The sequence below is a fragment of the Hibiscus syriacus genome, unplaced genomic scaffold (assembly GCF_006381635.1).
Source record: "Hibiscus syriacus cultivar Baekdansim isolate YM2019G1 unplaced genomic scaffold, ASM638163v2 tig00013773_pilon, whole genome shotgun sequence".
Taxonomy (NCBI): Eukaryota; Viridiplantae; Streptophyta; class Magnoliopsida; order Malvales; family Malvaceae; genus Hibiscus; species Hibiscus syriacus.
In genome coordinates, this window is record NW_024062309.1 from 293,824 (window position 1) to 314,686 (window position 20,863).

Sequence of the window (20,863 nt, forward strand, 5' to 3'; positions counted from 1 at the left end):
TTTTAATTTTTTTAAATCACATATAAAATACATAAGTTCATTATATAGAATCTATTTATAAAAATTAGTGATTTACAATTAGTTTTAAGGATAAATATTTGGATATATATACATGTATTAAAGTTTATTTCTAAAAAAATTAAAGTTATTAATATTGATAGTGGATTTTTTTTAATCTCATATTGACAAAGTAATAAAAACTTTTTATAAAATTTAAAATTACATATTAAAATTCTAAGAGAAAATTAGAGATTTAAATTTAATTTTAAGGTAAAAATATTAATAACCTAATATATATATATATATATATATATATATATTAACATTACTTGGTTGGGTTAAGTACCCAATTATAAAAAAATTAGACCGAGACCCGACCCAAATACCAGGGAAAATCAGAGGTAGGGCTATTTTTTAAAGAAAATCATTTGATTTTTTAGATTCGAGTCGACAAACCGGATCAATTAGGTCGGACATTTTTTAACACTCTTAAGTTCTATACTTCTATTCGAATTTTTAATAGTACATCAATTTTTGATCTGATCAATTTTAATTTTGATTTCTTTTATATTAATTTTAATTTGGATTTCTTTTAAGTCCTATTAATTTAAATAAAATTATGTCTTTTCCTTTTTCATTTTTTTTAGATAAATACTTAATAATTTTTTATTTTTGTAAACTTAAATAGTTTATTTTTCTTAATATTTGATCATAACTCTATCCTATTATTTGCCTAAATAATTCTTTTTTGTTTTTCATTTAAATTTGGAAATATATTAAAATTATTTGGGCTACTCTTGCAAATCCTTCTCTTGATATGGGCAATACATTAAAGGCGTTTACACCGCTTTATTCTGTGTGGGCTCTTGCAAACCGAACCTTGCTGCCCATGTTTTTGAATTTTAGCTTTGGGCTCTTGTTATAAGTTTTTTTAACTTTCAATATCTTATTTGAAAAGTACTATGACACTCGACAAGTACTAATGAGCACAACTAACAATGACTATCATTAATTTAATTTATAAAAATATAAAATTTTAAAATCTCAACGGATAATTATAAATTAGTTTAAAATGGAAGGGTAAATTATTTAAAATAAAGGGTAAACTATACTCATGACCACCTAACTATTTGAACTTTTCATTTTGACCACCTTTTTGAAATTCCATTAGTAAGGTGATTCAACTATTTAAATGCATTCAATTAAGCAACTTTTCGTTGATATTTAACAAAGAAGCCGATGTGGTAGTTAAAATATTTTGTATAATTACACATTTGGTAACTGTTACTAATATATTCTATCAATTTGGTCATAATTTTAATAAATTAAAATAAACTTATTTACACATTTGGTATAATTACATATAAGTGTAATAACATGTGTCACCATCCGATTGGACTATTAAATTTATTTTTAATTTATTACACTCACATGTAATTAAATTTATTTTAATTTATTTTTTATATGTTATTACACTTATCTGCAATTAAAATAAGTTTATTTTAATTTATTAAAATTAGGACCAAATTGATAGAATATATAAGTAACAATAACCAAATGTGTAATTATACCAAATATTATAGCAACCACGTCATCATACATGTTAAATATTAACAACAATTGCCTTAATTGAATGCATTTAAATAGTTGAGTGACTTGATTGACAAAATTTCCAAAAAATGGTGGTCAAAATGAAAATGGGCAATGGTTAGGTGGTCACTAGTATATTTTGCCATTTACTTCAAATAATTTACCTTTAAATTTTAATTAATTTATAATTATATGTTTAACTAATTTATAATTATACGTTGAGTCATTTAGAATTTTAAATTTTTATAAATTAAATTAATGGTGCTAAACTTTAGTAGTGTTCATCGATGCTCGTCGAGAGTGACAAACTCGTCTTATCTTATTTTAGGTAAAAATAGCTTAGTATTAGACAAAAATTATTATATGATTAATAAGATTAAATGTAACTATCATAAGGTTCATGAATTAAGCGATCTCAACAGTTAAAATCTTAAAGAATGATTAGTTTTTCTAGAGGTTTTGTGTTCAAGTACAACATCTGTACGAGTGTTTTAATCTTCACTATTAAATAATTGATAATCTTTTGAATATAAATTATATTATTATAATAAACCCAAAAATTTTTAAAATAAACTAGTTTATTAACTAACTATGCTCAAAATAAGTGTGGCATAGAACTAGAAGTACATTGTGATCCGCAAGGATTCTGTGGGTGGAGCCTGGAGGGAACCTCTCGCCCATGTGCTCGACTCGACGGCTAAAAGGAGAAATCGTGTCTAAACGGTGCCCAATGGACACCTCCCACATGGCCACAACATGTCCAAAAAGGTTCCGATAGGTAGTTAGGCCGAAGTACCGGGGAGTCACGTGGCAGGACAAATACACGAACCTTAATTCGATTTTGTGCGGTCAATTATTATTTCTTTCAAGAATTCCATTTAAATTGGTTTGGTTGGAATGAGATGGGGCCTCGCCTACATTTGTACACGCCGCCCCACGTACCTGCGCAACCTATCCTTTTCTCCTCCCTACTTGTGATTTGGACTCCTGATACAGTTATAAAACATTAATGGGTAAAGTACACAAATGGTCCCTTGACTATAGGATAAAGCATTATTAAATCTCTTAACTATTAAAAGTTACAAAATAGTCCTCAAACTATAGAATGTTACTTTGTTAAGACCATCGACTATTAAAAGTCACAGAATGATCACCTAATTATTCATTATATTCCAAACTCACCCTTTTTCATTAAAACGTTGACGGTTGTTTAAGTCAGACGATAACATGATGACTGAGATATGATAGTCATTGGAGATTATGAGATATAATTTTATCATATCACAATTAATATGTTAACGTTCAGCTCAAAATATTGTCAATTTTAAGTGGAAAATGACAAGTCTGTAACATAATGAATTGTTGGTTGACAATTTTATAACTTTTAATAGTCGATGGACTTAATAAAACAATACTCTATAGTCAAAGATCATTTATATACTTTATTCAACATTAATTTATTTTCTTTCGATTATTGGATATTGATTAAATGGTTTCGTTTAAAATATTTAAAATATTCTTTTATTTATTTTTAGATAGCTCGTTATAATTGAGTAGTAGTATAATTGTTTGAATCAAAGACTTTTTAGTAAAAAGATAATTTTTATTTTTATCATCCAAACCACTTGATGACTTACCTATACCAAAACTAACATGATACTAAAATCCTAAATTTGGAGTATACTGTAAAACATGAAACATCAAGGTTCTCATTCTTCAATCTTCTCCTTAAACCAAGGCCTCGTTAGTAGTATAATTATATAATTAAATTCAAATTTTATGAATTAAAACATTTTTAATTTATTTATCGATTAAATTTAATTGAGTATTATAGATATTTATAATAAAACGGTTCTCATATTCTATTTTTGTCAATAATTGATTAATCTCTTATATTTCGATGAACCTAATACTATCATTAGATCAACTAGTAATTAATTTGTATGTGTTAAAATATTAATGGTATATATACACTTCAAATAATATTATATATAAAATCTTAAAACCGTGTAAAATTAATTAAATCAACACTAGTCTAAGTCGGTATATAAACTCCACGTGTTACGTTTGGAAACGAATCATAGTGGCAATTCTGGTAGAAGAATCAATGCTGTAATTTTCCACTTTTAATTTAATTGTGCAATAAATTAAAACATATACAATTGACGACAGTTGACACCAAAATCAAACAGAAAAGTTGTGGTCTTCGCGCACTTGTCACTCTATAAAAGAACCAAAACTCCGCAATCTTTATCACCGACGCATCTCTCTTCCTCTGCATTCATCTCCTCCGCCGGAGCTCGCTTTAGGTTTTCAGTTTCTCGCGGTTAATTTACATGGCTGGCCTATCCGCCGCCGTGACCCCTAAACCATTCCTTTCGTTACTTTCCCCACACCATAGACCGAACCCAACGCCGATTTTCAACCCTTTAGTTCATCCCCAAAGGATAGCAGTCGACGTTCGGAGGAAGACAAGTTCGCTGTCCGTTTCCTTTGTGTTGGGAGAACAAAAACACGGTGAACCCCAGGTCGTAAACCGCGGAGAAGAAGGGTCCCAGGATGTCGGGAACCCGAACATCGACCCGCGGATCCTAATACCCGCCCACGTGGCTGAAAAATTGGCTAGGAAAAGATCCGAAAGGTTCACTTACCTTGTCGCTGCTGTCATGTCTAGTTTCGGTATCACTTCCATGGCTGTTCTGGCCGTTTATTATAGATTTTCTTGGCAAATGGAGGTTCATTTTCTTTCCCTTCCCCCTTTGTTTTTTTAATTACACTACCAATCCTTTATCGTCTTGTTCTTTCAATATTTGTCAGGGCGGAGAGGTTCCTCTTTCTGAAATGTTCGGTACATTTGCTTTGTCAGTCGGTGCTGCTGTAAGTTCGATTCATATTTCCTCATAAACTCTCTTCACCTCCTCGGAATCTGAAACCGGGGTTTCTTCTCCAGGTGGGCATGGAATTTTGGGCTAGATGGGCACATCGAGCGCTCTGGCATGCGTCGTTGTGGCATATGCACGAGGTATTTCTCCATTCACAATTCTACGATTCGAATTTCTAATCTTGCTGAATAGACTTATCGTAATTTATTTTCCGGTAGTCTCATCACCGGCCAAGAGAAGGTGCGTTCGAGCTAAACGATGTATTCGCCATTATCAACGCTGTCCCGGCCATTGCTCTCCTGTCTTATGGTTTCTTTAACAAAGGGCTTGTGCCCGGTCTGTGTTTTGGTGCTGTAAGTCTCCCTCTTCCCTGTCTTTAATATTCATATTTTTAATAAATTATAATTATATTCATATTTTTTATTGGGTGCAGGGACTTGGGATTACTGTGTTCGGAATGGCTTACATGTTCGTCCACGACGGTCTGGTGCATAAGAGATTCCAAGTGGGGCCTATAGCCAACGTTCCCTACTTCAGGAAGGTTGCCGCGGCTCACCAGGTTAATAACATTCTTATTATTATGCATACATAAATAAAACAATTTATTTGTTTATTTTGATTTTTATTCGAAGTTCTGATCTTGTCTGGATTTGATGTTTGGCATTTTCAGCTCCACCATTCAGAAAAATTCCAAGGTGTCCCGTATGGGCTGTTTCTAGGACCCAAGGTGACTGAGCTGTCTAATTCTCTTAATTATTTTATTTCCAATAATCAAATAATAACATGCCATCAAATCATCTTAACGTTGTATAATCAATGCGCAAAATATGAAGTCGTCTTTGGTATTGGGGACAGGAGTTGGAGGAAGTGGGAGGACTTGAAGAACTGGAGAAAGAAATCAACAGGAGAATCAAATCAAGCAAAAGAGTTGATGAATCGCAATAGAATTATACTGGGAAAATGGAAAATGATTTTGGTTTTATCACTCTTTGTTTTCCTACTCGCCGCCGGTGGTGATCACGTGTATAAGTATAATTTTCTTTACCTTTCTTTTGATATGAAATACCAAATATTGTACATATGATTTTTCCCACCACTTCAATGAATTCCTATGAAGTTTGTACAATCTCTTATTGAATATACTATTTATATTGACGGAGTTAGTTCAAGTGGTAAACAATTTGATATCGCTTAAACAATGTTTAAGATTTGAGTCATCGTGTATATAAAAAATCTTTAATACCCTATTTATTGACCAATCGTAACGTTTATTCAAAATATCGAAAGACATGATTTAATCGAGAAAATCGAATTAATCAATGCATTATGTCAGAGAGCTGGGATTGGTCTCAGCCGAAAGATATTAGAAAATGAGATTAACCTTTTAATTATCTAATTAATAACATAACAATTGGACTAAAGGTATACTAATCCGTGAATCTGGAAAGTATGAGCTCTGCCTAACTGTTTTAAGTATTTATGTTCATTTTTTCACTTATATAATTTTATATTTTTATAATTACCGATAAGTTAATAATAAATACTTTTATTGAAAAATAAAATAATGAAAATGATTTAATATAGGGTAAATTATGCATTTAATACCTAAACTATCAGATTTAGTCCGTTTTAGTACATCATCTTTTATTTTTTCAAAATCATACCTAAAGTTTGTTTTTATTTCATTTTAGTACCCAATTAAAATTTAAAGTTAAGTTTTAATTTTTTTAAAAAGTTTAGGTACTAAAACGGATCAAAATTGATAGTTTATGTATTAAACGCGTTAGTTTTTTAATGATGATGTATTAAAATAAAACAAAAATAATATCAGGTATAGTTTTAAAAAAATAAAAATTTAAATATTAACACAGATTAAAACTATCAAACTGATAATTTTAACACTAAATATGTAGCTTACCTTTTAGTATATTACCATCAATAAAACTTGACATTTTCAAAGATGTGGCTAATCACATCGCCATTAAGTTATTTCTGCCTTTGACCAAGTTGCCAAAAGGGTTAGGCCTCGCTTTAGACAGGACGGCAAGAAACAAGGTCGACGACGATAAGAATAATAAATGCGTTATTAAATGAAAAACTCTATTATTTCAGTAGGAAAACAATTTTCAAATAGTATTAATTAAAAAAAATCCGTAAACGAGTTTTATGTATTTATTGTATCTTTAATTTTTATCCAAAAATTAAATAAAATTTTATGAAAAGTTGATAGATTTCGCGTTAAGTAGAAAATGAGATCTTTAAAACGTGTTTCGTAAGATGCAAGATAGTCCTATATGATAGTTTAGGAGGTATTATTTTAATTAATGTTGTTTGAGGTTATTTTTCTAACAAAATAATAAATGTGGTTTTTTTTATTTAATAACGCTATGAATAAACCTAATTGCATGTCGACTATAAAAATTTAAAATTATCATATATTTTAAATATTTTATATATAAATTTTATTAAAAAATTATTTATCTCCTTTAAAATTTTATAACTTCAAATTCACTACGATATAAAATGTTGTGTCCGAATCTTGTCGGAACCGAATATAACTTGATGAAAACAAGTGTTAATGGACGGTGACTCGATTGCACTGCCATTGGTGATCATGATTTTTGTCTTGAAACTTCCTTCCATTTCATGGGCTACGTGTTAACTCAGCTCGATCTCCCAATTCAGGACCCCCCCCCCCCAAAAGCTATCAAGTAATGCATTGAACCGTAAGCTTAGTGGCCCTCGCACTCCGTTACCACAAAAAAGATTTATCAATATGATTTATTACCGGAAAAAGTCAACATAAATACATGTAAAATATATTATGAGTTAATATTTCATTTTATAAATTTTATTTTAATTTAATTTGATAATATCATACGGATCGAATTTAAATTTAGCAAGAATCCATAGGACCATAACTTCAAATGCATTAGCTTACAGTGATTTTATATATTTATATTCTGTATGACGTGGCTTTAAATGATTGGCTGACAACAACAATAACAACAACAACAAAATCCAATTCCTATATGTATGGGGTAAGGGGAGGTAGGGTAATAGGCTGCTCCCAACGCCAGGTTGAGAGTAGCTTCCGTGAAAGACCTCCGACAGTCAGAAAATTAAAAATATAGATAAAATGCAGTGCATATATAAATAAATACATAACTAAACAATATTCATATGCAGTCATTAAAATTATATGTGCGTAAATGATTGGCTGACAAGTGTATAATATTGTTTGACGAACGTGGAATGCCACCGCACCGCCGAACGCTAAAAGTAGAAGTCCACTATCTACAGTTGGATAAAACTTGGAGCTTTCAAATTCAGTTGTTCAATGTTGCATAAATGTCCAAATCGTGAAAGTATTTTGTTGCGTTTTAAACAAGTCATTGGTGAATCCAATTTTGGTTCGACAAATAAGAGAACGAATTCCAACGTCTAAATATTGCTTTTTGTTTTATAATCCCCAATCATATCTTGTCGTTGTAAGTCAAAAAAAAAAAAAACAATTGATAGATGGGACAAAAACAAAATACGTTATGTAGTTATATTTGTACGGAGTTGATTACATCCTACGTCCTCAATATGTGACTCTTATTTTAAATTAGTCTTTAATTTTTTTAAATATTTAAATTTTATCTTTAAATTATGACTATCATTCTAAATTAGTCCTTGAATTTTTTGGGTATGAAATTATAAGATCAAAAAGTTTAAGGACTAATTTAGAACGAGAGTCATCATTTGAGGATGAAATTGGAGTGTTTGAAAGTTTAAGAACTAATTTTAAATAAGAATCATAGTTTGAGGACATATCATATAATTAACTATTTTTTATATACAAATGTATTTTAAACATTTAAATAATTCTTTAAACACTATTAAAATATCATATTGATATTGAATGTATAAAATAATGTTATTCACTACTAAAAAATATTTATATTATTTTAAAATATTATATGGATTAGTAGATAATAATATTTTCCTCAATTTCTAGTAACCTCATTTCCATTTTTTTTAATATTTTCTTCAATAAGATGGTGACATGTGTCACTATCTTAATAGATTAATTTATTAAATTATTTTTAATTAAAATAAAAATTTAATTGATATAATAAGGATCAAATATGATATTATACTAATTTGCTTAACTATCATATCAATAATTCTGTTAACATTTAGTAATAGATGGTTTGATTGAAACTAAATTTAAAGTTTAGTGACCTAATTGATAAATGATTTAGTTAAGTGGTTATATAAATTAAAATCATTAATTTAGTGTCCTTATGGGTAGTTTGCCTAAAAATTTAAGGTTCTTTTTGGCCCAGATAATGGGGTTTTTTATTTATTCTATTAGGGCATATCAGTTTTTATTTTGGGATCTACTGCATTTTTTACAAAGTTCATATAACTCTTCACTTCGAAGCGACGAGTTCTAATAAAATACAATTTTTTTTATTAAAAATTATCACATCGAGTTAAAAAGTTTGAATACTTTTTTTATTAGAATTTGTCACTTCAACGTGACGAGTTCCATGTCACAGTAGAAAATATCGTAAATTTCAAAATAAACTTCTACGTGCACTATTGGGCTAAATAAAAAAACCCAAATGCTGTACTGGGCCAGCTTTGCCAAAACTTAATATGTACATTGAAGCCCATAAACATTTGAGTGGGCTTACGATTAAATGAATTGATATCAATCTTGTATTCCCCTCAGTTCACTCCCTTTGAAAAACAACAAGATAGCATCATGTTCAGTCCATTAAACCCAGATTTTGAAGCCCAAACTCTTGAACTATTGAATAATTAAATGAATCAATCGGATTTTTTTAAAATATAATTATTGATATTTAATTTATCGATCAATTAATTTAAATTTAGTATCGCATATATCTATAATAGGAAAGATTCGCTCACTTCAATTTATTTCTTTCGTGATTGTTTGATCATATAGTCTCATGTGAATTATAATCACACATATACCTCTATATATTTTCTAATCCAGTGGTGTCCGTGTATGTTTACGGTTTTAACCTCGGAGACTCCCGGTGGTGTCCGTTTATTTTTACGGTTTTACACTCGGAGGCTTGGAGTTGTTCTTTACGAAACTCCACTCTTTTCCGTGTCATAATTCGTTTCCAGATCTATAATCCCATCCGTCGAAAGTCGGCGAAAATCTGATCGGACGGTTGTTATTGTCTAATCCAATTTTGGCCCATATCGCTAAGGGACGGTCCATTACGCAATAGTCCCCACGTGGCGTGATATCATCCGTGACCGCAGACTTAATGTACACACTGTACCCAACCCAAAAACAGCCGAGGAGAAAAAGTCAGATATTCTAGATGTACCCTTAAAAGTTTACACGTGTCGAATTACCATTGGCTGAAGACACCGATTACCCTTCTCTGTTCGCTTGCCACTCGCTGAGTCCGCCCGGTTATTTTAACCCCCTCTCGCCCTATTCTCACTCTCTCTCCCCGATTTTCTCTGCTTCCAAACAAAGTTTGTTCTCTTTCGTTACTAATAATTTCTTTATTGTTCCCTGTTTTGGCTATTTCTAAAGGAGCGGTGGAGATCCGTTTATCTTTTTAGCTTTCTGGATAAGGTTAGATTCTTCATGTAAATCTTCTTTGATTCTTTTGGCGGTGAAGTTTCTTCCCTTGGTTTTGATTTGTTTGATTCTTAGTAATAGATATTTGGATCTGGTAGCGATTTTTCTTCCAAAGTAGTTTTTTTTATTGTTGTATTTTTTGTTGCATCTTGTTGAAGTGGATCGCGTGATTTCAATGACGGTACTATGCAAATTCAAACCAAATTTAGGTTTTAATACAAACAAATAGGATAAATCCAGTTGTTGCTTCTGGTTGGTTTGCAAGAAATTGAGGGAAATAGGATTGGAAAATGAAAATTGCGAATGAATATAACATGGTAAAATTGAAGAAACTCTACTAATAAACTCTTTTCCTCGTTGGTGCGAGAAAACTCTAGTGATTAGTGAATTTGCAAGAATGTCCAAGAAACAGTGGGAAAATACCTTAGAGCATAGAGAAAACGCTGGGAAATATCTCTGAGAAAAACTAATTTGTTATTGAACCAGATTACGTAAGAAATACAAAGCCTTCAGTGTGTGTCAAGCGTATCTAGCTGACTGTTTATTTACAGCTCACTAATAACTACTAGGCTACCATATTCCAACAAAATTCAACGACCTGCTGCGGACTAACGTTTTACTCTAATATTCAGTTCTTTTTCTGTTGTCGTCTTAGATTGTTCAAATCTTAAGCAATCAGATCGTTAGTTTTTTGAAATTTTCTTCATCTCACTTGCATATGATAGTATTTATTGAAGGAGACCTTGATTATTTGTTATTGTTTCTTTTAATGCATTTGGCATAGTTGCAAAGCTTTTAAGCCATGGGATCGTTAATTTTCTGAAATTTTCTTCATCTCACTTGCATATGATAGTATTTAATGAAGGTGACCTTAGTTTTCCATGCTAACTTGGACTGGTTCATGTAAATGTCCTTTGTTTAATTAGGTTATGGATGCTGGATTGTTTTAATTAGGTTAAGCAATCAGATAGTTAAATCTGTTTGTTCTTTCCAAGAAGCTTCCTGGTTGAGCTTTTATTAGCGAACACTGCAATTTATGTTTGTCTTAGTATATTTTGTTTGTATTATATCATTATGTGCCTCTATATCCATGCATAATGGTTAATGTAATTTTGCAATGAAGTTTAGCTTCATATTCTGATGACGAAAATGTTGTTCCTCTTTCACTACAGTGGTGAGGGCCATGTGAGTTGTTTGAACTGAAATAGTGTTATCGACGGTCTTCGACAGGGATAAGCTTATTGGTTCTATCAGTGTGCACAAGATGGGTAGAAGCAAGGGTTGTGGGAAATTAGGAAGGATGATGCCAAGGGATGAGTCTCTGAATGTATACCATTCCGCGATTCTCTGTTCTCCTGTTGTTTCTGTTTGGGATTGCATCGTCCGTAAGATGAGGTATTCTTGCAGGCCTGAGTTTGTGTAGCCTAAGTTTATATAATCATATTAGTTCTCCATAAGAGAATTATTTAGAAATACACAATATCGAAGTTTTTCTTTCAAGGAACAAAGTGAAAGAGGAAAAGATAACTTTATAGGGAAATGCATATGATCTAGAAACTTTTGATAGTGAAAAAAATCTGAACTGAAGTCTTTTAAAAGCTTCAAGTTTCAATGGATAACAAGGGGTGCAATAAAGTGCAACCAGTAGTGAGAAAAGCAAAAAAGAAGCAGGTGAAGGATGAGTTCGATCGTATTAAACAGGCTGAAAAGAAAAAGAGGCGTTTGGAGAAAGCCCTTGCAACTTCTGCTGCCATCCGCTCTGAACTAGAGAAGAAAAAGCAGAAGAAGAAGGAAGAACAGCAGAGGCTTGATGAAGATAGTGCTGCAATTGCTGAGGCTGTTGCTCTGCATGTCCTTCTTGGTGAAGACTCCGGTGATTCTGGTGAGATTATGCTGAACAAGGAAGAGGGGTTCAACCGTTGGGATTGTGGCAGTAATTTCAATCTATTTATGGGTGGAGGGGGAGCTTGGGGAGCTGGCCTTCCCCACCAGGCAAACACAAACCGTGATGGGTGGGTCACTAATGCATACGGAGGTGGAAGTGAGTGGTCTGCATTTGGAAATGGTGACTGGTCTTTCACGTATGGAGCTTGTGGAAGGGATCTACATGCGTCGTGTTTTGAAAATAAGGGCTGGGGAAATGACGGACTTTCAGCTGATCTTATCGCAGCACAGGCTGTTTCTGCACTGCAGATCAGAGAGGATACAGACGTAGACGCTATCGTTCTCAACAGAATGTTGAGAGGCTAAGCCAATCATTTTGCTGTTTATGTTACAACATGCCATGTTGTTTGCTGTCTTTGCTTATGGTTCTCTGAATAAATGGATCTGTGTATAGTTGTTATGACTTTGTCAGTCGTCTGTTCTTGTTGCTGCTTCTGTATCGAACTCTGTGGCATTATGTATTTCTCGTGTTGACCGTAATGTCAAATGGTCTGTTTCTTGGCATTGTTATTTCCCCATCTTTTTTCATTTTTATCGACATGAATTATATTGAGGACGCTTTTTAAGGCATGAATGGGATTGGCTAACCATCTCGATGCGTTACAAATAACATGGCCATAAATAACAACATTGTAATAATATGGTATGGTACATCCATAAAAGTGAATTTGTATTGCAAGTTCTAGAAATTTGGTGACCAAATGCAAGCGTACTAAAAGTTAAGTGGCTATTTTGTCCCCTAACCATTTTAAACCATTTACTTTTGATTACCACATAAGAGTGGAACTTTGCTACAATAGAAGAAAATATTGAAGTAAAGAGAGTGAAACTTTCAATATGTATACATAAGAAAATTTGGGAATGAGAAATGATCTTGATTGTATCTCTGTCAAATATCTGCCTTCATTTGTCATCAATTTAGAAAAATATTTGGCCTGTTGTCATGTTTGAACTACCAACAGGATCATCTTTCTCCGTTCCAGCATTGCTGGATGGCCCAGCTGTGGTAATAATAGGTGCCGTATAATCCATTCCATTCATGTTGCCGTCTTCGCATGGTTCTTCTGGCCCCGACTCTTGAAGCCGAAGTGCGTGCTCCAGATTCCACAAGACATCACCCATAGTCGGCCTATCTGTTGCGGAAGACGGCTATCGGATAGAGCAAAATCGTAAATGATAATTTGAGAAAATAAAAATGAAGATAAAAGAGACACAAAATTTACGTGGAAAACCCCTAAATTTTATAGGGTAAAAACCACGGGCAACGGTAGAAGAATTTCACTATGAGAAAATAGAAATTACAACCTCTCTCGATCTATCAAGGAGAAAACAATGATAATTCTCTCTTGATAAAAAAGGAGAAAACAACTATCAAGAAACTCTCTAAATTCTCTAGTATTGGAAGAAAGCTAGAATGTTTTGGGATGGTTTTGAAGCTAAATGAGCTAGGGTATTTATAGTTGAAGCTTTAAGGACTAATTTGTAAATATCCTAAATTACAATGGCTAAAATTGAGGTTATACCATTTCCAAAATTCAGCAATAGCTGCTGCCCCTTTTTTTTCCAAGCAGCACCGAAAGTTGCATTTATTATGCACACTTTCAGTGCATAGTCAACAATCTCCCACTTGAAGATTTGATTGAAACAATCATATCTTCACACCATTCTTTCTACCTTGTACCATCATGTTGCTTACGTCTCTGACAGGCCACAAGAGGATCGACACTAGGTAAATTTATCAGCATTGATCGCCTTCGTCATGAAATCTGCTATATTGTCTTTGGTATTGATCTTCTGCATATCTACCGTCCCTTCTTCCACCTTTTCACAAATGAAATGGTATTGAACTCGTATGTGTTTTGTCCTTGAATGAAATGTTGGATTCCTTGCTAGATGCAAAGTGCTTTGACTGTCACAAAACAGAGAGACATACTCTTGATTGTGCCCAAGCTCCTCCAATAACATCTTCAACCAAATTGCTTCTTTACTGGCTTGTGTAGCTGCTACATATTCTGCTTCTGTTGTGGATGTAGCCACAATTGATTGCAATTTTGAAACCCAGCTTACAGCTCCACCAGCAACTTTAAACACATATCCTGTAGTAGATTTGCTTTTATCCAAATCCCCTGCATAGTCAGAATCAACATACCCATTGATAAGTAAATTTGATCCTTCGTAACATAATGCAACATTTGAGGTCCCTTTGATGTATCTCAGGATCCTCTTTACTATATTCCAATGCTCTTTGCCTGGATTCGCCATGTACCGACTAACCACTCCCACTGCTTGTACAATGTCTGGTCTTGTGCATATCATAGCGAACATTAAACTTCCCACTGCTGATGCATATGGTACTCGAGACATCTCCATCCTTTCTTCTTCACTGCTAGGACTCATACTGGAGGATAATTTGAAGTTAATAGGAAGAGGGGTAGAAATTGGCTTACAATCTTGCATGCTGAATCGTGACAAGATCTTCTTTAAATAATTCTTTTGTGAAAGCCAAATCTTCCTATTACTTCTGTCTCGGTGAATTTGCATCCCTAGAATCTTGTTTGCTGATCCCAAGTCCTTCATTTCAAATTCCCTAGCTAGTTGTGCATTCAATTCTTCAATATGATCTTTATTGGGTCCTGCAACCAACATGTCATCCACATACAACAGTAATATAACAAAATCGTTATCATCAGACCTCTTGAAATAAGCACAAGGGTCTGCATTAAGTCTGTTATATCCAAGGCACATAATGAAGGAATCAAATCTCTTATACCAACACCTCGGCGCCTGCTTTAGACCGTACAGAGATTTGTTCAACCTGCAAACCAAGTTCTTCTTTTCTTTTTCTTCAAAACCTCCAGGCTGGAGCATATAAATATCTTCTTCAAGATTTCCATGAAGAAAAGCTGTTTTAGCATCTAGTTGCTCTAGATGTAAGTTTAATGTAGCACACATTGCCAAAACTACTCGAACTGTTGTTAGTCGAACCACATGAGAAAATATTTCATTGAAATTAATACCTTCTTTTTGAGCATATCCTTTGACCACCAGTCTTGCACGATACCTCTCAATTTGATCATCACCATTTCGCTTGATTTTGAAGACCCATTTGTTACCAATTGGCTTCCTTCCTTGTGGTAGTGGCACAAGGTCCCATGTATTATTTTTATGAAGGGCTTCGATTTCTTCTTGCATCGCCATCATCCACAGTGAAACATCTGAGCTGTGTATTGCCTCCTGGTATGTTGATGGCTCACCATCCTCTGTTAAAAGGCAGTATGCAATATTACCTTCTATAACATAATCTGAGTGCCAATTGGGACGTCTTCTCACACGATCTGATTGACGAGTTGTTGGAGCTTCAGAACTCCCTGGTTCTTGTTCATCATGTGCTGGTTCTGCTTCAGAAGAATCTCCTTGTTCAACCTCATTTTCCACATGTATCTGTGTAGTCTCTGACTTTTCAGCGCTATCATCATCTTCTTTTCTTTGTAACTTATCTTCTACAAAGATAACATCCCTGCTAATGATCACTTTGCGGGCAGTAGGATCCCACAAGCGATACCCCTTTACACTATCAGCATACCCTAAGAATTTGCATTTCCTGGATTTTGGATCCAGCTTTAAAATTTCTTGGGAGTTGTACATCACATACACAATACTTCCAAATACATGGAGGTTTAAATAATCAGTTGGTTTACCAGTCCACATCTCCATTGGTGTCTTCAGTTCTATTGCAGTTGATGGAGCTCGATTCACCAAATAACAGGCGGTATTGACTGCTTCTGCCCAGAATGATTTTTCTAGGACTGCATCCCTCAACATTGCTCTTGTTCTTTCTAACAAGGTTCTGTTCATCCGCTCTGCCACTCTATTTTGTTGAGGAGTGTTCGCCACAGTGAACTGTCTTTTGATGCATTCTTTCCTGCAAAAGTCATCAAATTCTTCACTTGTGTATTCTCCTCCATTATTTGTTCTGAAACACTTGATTTTATTTCCAGAATCAAGTTTCACCCACGCTTTGAAGTTTTTGAAAGTTGAAAACACATCAGACTTCTTCTTAATAGGGTACACCCAACATCTCCTGGAGTAGTCATCAATAAATGAGACAAAATATTTTGCTCCGCCTAGGGATGTAACTGGTGCTTGCCATACGCCAGAGTGAACTAGTTCTAGAACACTTTTTCCTCTAGAATTTGATGTGTTGAATTTTAACTGGTGCTACTTACTTGTTATGCAATGCTCACACAAAGTAAGTGATACCTTTGTTAAGCCTGGAATTAGATTTTCCTCCACAAGGACTTTCATTCCTTGTTCTGACATGTGTCCAAGTTTCTGATGCCATAGCATTGAAGAATCTGAACTACATGAGGCAACAGAGGCTTCTGCTTCTAGCAAAGTCTCTCCCTTCAGCATGTACAAGTTTGCAGTTATCTTTTCGCCTTTCAGCACCACAAGCGCTCCACGGAACACCTTCATGATTCCTTTATGTGTTTCAATCTTGCTTGTATTATTATCCAACAATCCGTAGGATAATAAAATTTTCTTCAGGCCTTTCACGTGCCGCACATCTCAAACAACTTTGATTGTTCCATCGTACATCTTCAATTTGATGGTTCTCACGCCAATGATCTCTAAGGCATGATCATTGCAACTATACACAGATCCTCCTGAGACAGATTCATAATGATGGAACCATTCTCTTCTTGAGGTCATGTGATATGTCGCTCCCGAATCAATGAGCCATATATCTGTAAATCTTTTTCTGCCTTCCACGATGGTTGACGCTTCACAGCATAGAGCATCTCCATCATCTGAAGTGTTTGCGGTATTGCCTTGTGGATTGGAGTTTTTATTTAGACTCCAACAATCCTTCTTCAAGTGACCATTCTTTCCACAGTTGTATCACTTTAAATTCTTCTTGCTCCTCGACTTTGATCTACCATGTTTGTGACTGCTGCTTTGGCCACGTTCTGTTGATCTCCCTCTCATCGTTGTCAACGCTTCTGCTTGTTGTAGATTTACTTGTCTGTATTCCTTGTTCTTACGCCGATTTTCTTCTTGTAGAACAACAGCTGCAACGTCATCGAAGACTAGACTGGTAACATTACTGTTTGTCAAGTTGATGATGAGTTGATTGTACGAATCCGATAGACTTTGAAGTAGAAGTTCAACACGTTCTTGTTCTCCTATTTTACAGCTTAAGGATGTAAGCTGAGAAAATAAGGTGTTCAGTGTATTTAAGTGCTCCGTCACTGAAGTAGATTCTGGCATACGGAGAGTGTATAATTTCCTCTTAAGGAAAATTTTATTGTGCAGCGATGTGGCCTCGTACAATTTGGTGAGATGATCTCATATCTCCTTAGTTGTCTTATTCTCCTCGATGCTTGACAATACTTCATCTGCTAATGCTAGATGAAAGTTTGTCATAGCATTCCCGTCCATCTCGTTCCATTTGATGTCATCTGCAAAATCCACCGGCCTTTCATTAATAGCCGCTAGACACCCATCTTTCCTTAGGATGACCTTCATCTTCAATTTCCACAATGAGAAATTTCTCCCATTGAATTTTTCAATATCAAATTTCGTTGCCATTGCTTCGTTTACGGATAGCTCCCACTATTTCACTATCGTGAATAGTTCTCTGAAACCTTCAAAGAATGGGTAATAACTTCTTACTTTCTTATGTTGGAGGATCCACCTTTTGGTGGCAACCACAAAGACAATAAGCAGATATTACACACTCTAATTTAACTCGGATATCAATTGTTGCGGAAGACGGCTATCGGATAGAGCAAAATCGCAACTGATAATTTGAGAAAATAAAAATGAAAATAAAAGAGACACAAAATTTACGTGGAAAACCCCTAAATTTTATAGGGTAAAAACCACGGGCAACGGTAGAAGAATTTCACTATGAGAAAATAGGAATTACAACTTCTCTCGATCTACCAAGGAGAAAACAATGATAATTCTCTCTTGATAAAAAAGGAGAAAACAACTCTCAAGAAACTCTCTAAATTCTCTAGTATTGGAAGAAAGCTAGAATGTTTTGGGATGGTTTTGAAGCTAAATGAGCTAGGGTATTTATAGTTGAAGCTTTAAGGACTAATTTGTAAATATCCTAAATTACAATGGCTAAAATTGAGGTTCTACCATTTTCAAAATTCAACAATAGCTTCTGCCCCTTTTTTTTCCAAGCAGCACCGAAAGTTGGGCTTTACATTTCTTCAAACAGCTAGGCTTTACATGACCCACAAGGTTGGGATCGATAATCTTGCCGAGTATGCCTTTTTTCTGCCTCTGCATCGCCCATTCTTCTAAGTTCACCTACTCTCTAGCAAGCAATGGATCGACGGCGGGCCTAGCACAAAGTACCTCGAAAAGCACAACCCCAAATGAATAAACATCTGATTTATAGGTAAGTTGCCGTCTCCAGAAATACTCGGGATCAAGATAACCAAATCTACCTTTTACCCCAATGCTTACATGGGTTTCATTGAGACACGGACCAGATCTCGACAGACCGAAGTCGGCAACCTTGGCCACGAAATTTTAATAAAGCAGTATATTGGTAGCTTTAATGTCACGGTGAATTATACCTTGTGCTGAACCAGTATGAAGGTAGTGAATACCTCTAGCTGAGTCGATGCATATTTCAAGCCTTTGCTTCCAAGACAATGGAGGATGTTTTAAGCCATATAAATGATTCTTCAATGGCCCATTTTCCATGTACTCATAGACCAATATCATTTCTGACTGTTCGTCAATATATCCAGCGAGTGAAACAAGATGCAGGTGACAGATCATTGAGAAAGCGGTTATCTCAGTCTGGAACTCCGGGAGACCCTGCCTTGACCCCAAGACACCTCGCTTCACAACAACCTTAGTATTAAGCATCCCTTTGTAAACCATACCAAATCCACCCATTCTAATAATCGAACTCTTGCCAAAATTGTTTGTTGCTGCTTGTATGTCAAGAAATGGGATTTTCAAGATACCATTAGGATTGGGGGACGTAGTAGCAGTCCCTTCGGACATTCTACACGTCGTGCCCCCCATAAATGCACATCGGTGTCCAACCGGCACTCTCTACATGTCGTGGCAGTTTTGCTCTCTTCTTTCGGCATTTAAACATAAGCAGAGCTACAGCCGCAGCTAAACAACAGATACCAAAGCCACCAACAATAAAAACAACCAAAATCCAAGTGTTTTTCTTCTTAGACTTAGGATGTAAACTTATAAGATTCACCAGCCTCATGATCTCAACCCCATTTAAAATTGCATTAATTTTCGAAGGTGTGCTCAAATCCAAAGGTCCAACACTGACACGAATAACCCCCGAATCATCCAAATCCACGACGAAATCTAAGTAGAGCGGAGACTAGAGTACATGAACCGTAAGCAACGACAAATCAAGATCCGTATAGGCAGAGAAATCATTGATATACACATTGAAGTAGAGCTGATTAAGGGCAGGACTAACAATATCACATAAATGCAACCTAACCAAGTATGGTGCACCAAGTGAACCTACAGGAAAATCCCAAGTGACATTGAATATACCATTCAACATCGAATTATCTCGGTTCATCTCTCGTGCAGTAATATAAACATTGTCCGGGGCTATTTCACGGGCCGCGCCGCCATTCTGATAATTCGGTACATGAGAGGTGCTGGCTTTCTTCGCGGCGGATTCCAACACGAGGAAGCCATCATCAGGGATCCAAGTCCTCCACAAAGAGTCATTAAAAGGAGTCAATTTCAAGCCACCAACATTAACCCTATGAACAGTCTCTAAAACCGGTGATGTTAAGTTCTTGTAACTTTCAATTCCATTACCATTAATCAACCTAGCTCCATCATCGATTATGAAGTCTTTTGGAGGTGAAAACACCTCAATTGCACTAACAAAAGCAAACCCAAAATCACCCAGAGGACTAAAAATGATTTCGAAAGCTTCACCATCGATTCTCAATAAGAACTCTTTTAACACCTTATTGTGAGCACGAAAACCTCGCAGTAACATGAAGCCACTAGCCAAAACATTAAATTTCGCAGAAGACAAGTCGAAATTTTGAGCTCGAAACGGAGAGAAATGGAGGCGTACCAAGTGAGTCTCCCCTCTCGTTTTGCTTGATGCTGAACTCGTAGCTCGACTCGGAGGTGAAAACCAGGGCCGCACGATACAAGATGGGAGAATCTGGATATGGGTTTTTGTCAGTGAGTGAAACAGAACTGGGCTTAGCTGAATCCGCTATGAAGACACTATCATAAAGTGAAGCGTTGGCGTTTGATCCACAGTTGAGGAGAAAGCTATTTGCAGGGACGAAAGATTTAGCTAAGTAAAAGAGTGAAAGGAACATTAAAGCTAAAAGGTGAAGCTTTTGAGCATCCATGGAAGGTCACAGAAGAAAGAGAGAATGCTTTTGAAGAAACTGGGTTCACTTGGAGATTAGGAGAGATTACTGGGTTTGGCCATGAAAGTTGATGGTTTTTCTGGTAATATTTGTTGTGAACTGTTCACATTCGTAGTGGCTCTCTCTTTCGCTACTATGGTCCAGATAAGCGTGGACGAATCACCATTGAAATCATTCTCAGTTGATGCCAATAAACGAAGTCAGAAAACTGGTAGAAAACCAAATGAAATCGATTTTTTTTATTCCTTTTTCTTCCCCACTATTTCCTTGCTGAAAGGCGCCACGACAACAAAGCTACATAAAGTAGCTTATTTTATCAAGTTATTTACTTCATCTCTAAGTTCGGATTATCCATTTTGACTAATTAGAGCTTATAATTTTAGCAATAATAGAAGTTTAACAAAATA

General features: G+C 34.9%; 2 protein-coding genes and 1 pseudogene across 3 annotated transcripts; 2 read left to right on the forward strand and 1 right to left on the reverse strand.

The window, feature by feature from the left end:
• Positions 1-3,799: 3,799 nt before the first annotated feature.
• On the forward strand, positions 3,800-5,609 carry LOC120206442 (beta-carotene hydroxylase 2, chloroplastic-like). Of its 2 annotated transcripts, none has more exons than XM_039206089.1 (7): positions 3,800-4,325; positions 4,408-4,467; positions 4,541-4,612; positions 4,691-4,825; positions 4,906-5,031; positions 5,143-5,199; positions 5,302-5,609. In XM_039206089.1, exons 1-7 carry the CDS (start codon positions 3,927-3,929, stop codon positions 5,554-5,556), a joined length of 1,104 nt encoding a protein of 367 aa, XP_039062020.1. In that variant the 5' UTR covers positions 3,800-3,926; the 3' UTR covers positions 5,557-5,609. The 2 variants fall into 2 exon arrangements, with proteins under 2 accessions (XP_039062020.1, XP_039062021.1); XM_039206090.1 differs by having other exon boundaries at positions 3,821-4,325; positions 5,328-5,483.
• Positions 5,610-9,946: 4,337 nt separating this feature from the next.
• On the forward strand, positions 9,947-12,493 carry LOC120206448. The gene is made up of 2 exons (XM_039206095.1): positions 9,947-10,089; positions 11,268-12,493. The coding sequence occupies exon 2, from the start codon at positions 11,707-11,709 to the stop codon at positions 12,343-12,345; it is 639 nt and encodes a 212-aa protein (XP_039062026.1). The 5' UTR covers positions 9,947-10,089; positions 11,268-11,706; the 3' UTR covers positions 12,346-12,493.
• Positions 12,494-12,779: 286 nt separating this feature from the next.
• LOC120206421 lies at positions 12,780-20,494 on the reverse strand (annotated as a pseudogene).
• Between the last annotated feature and the right edge of the window lie 369 nt (positions 20,495-20,863).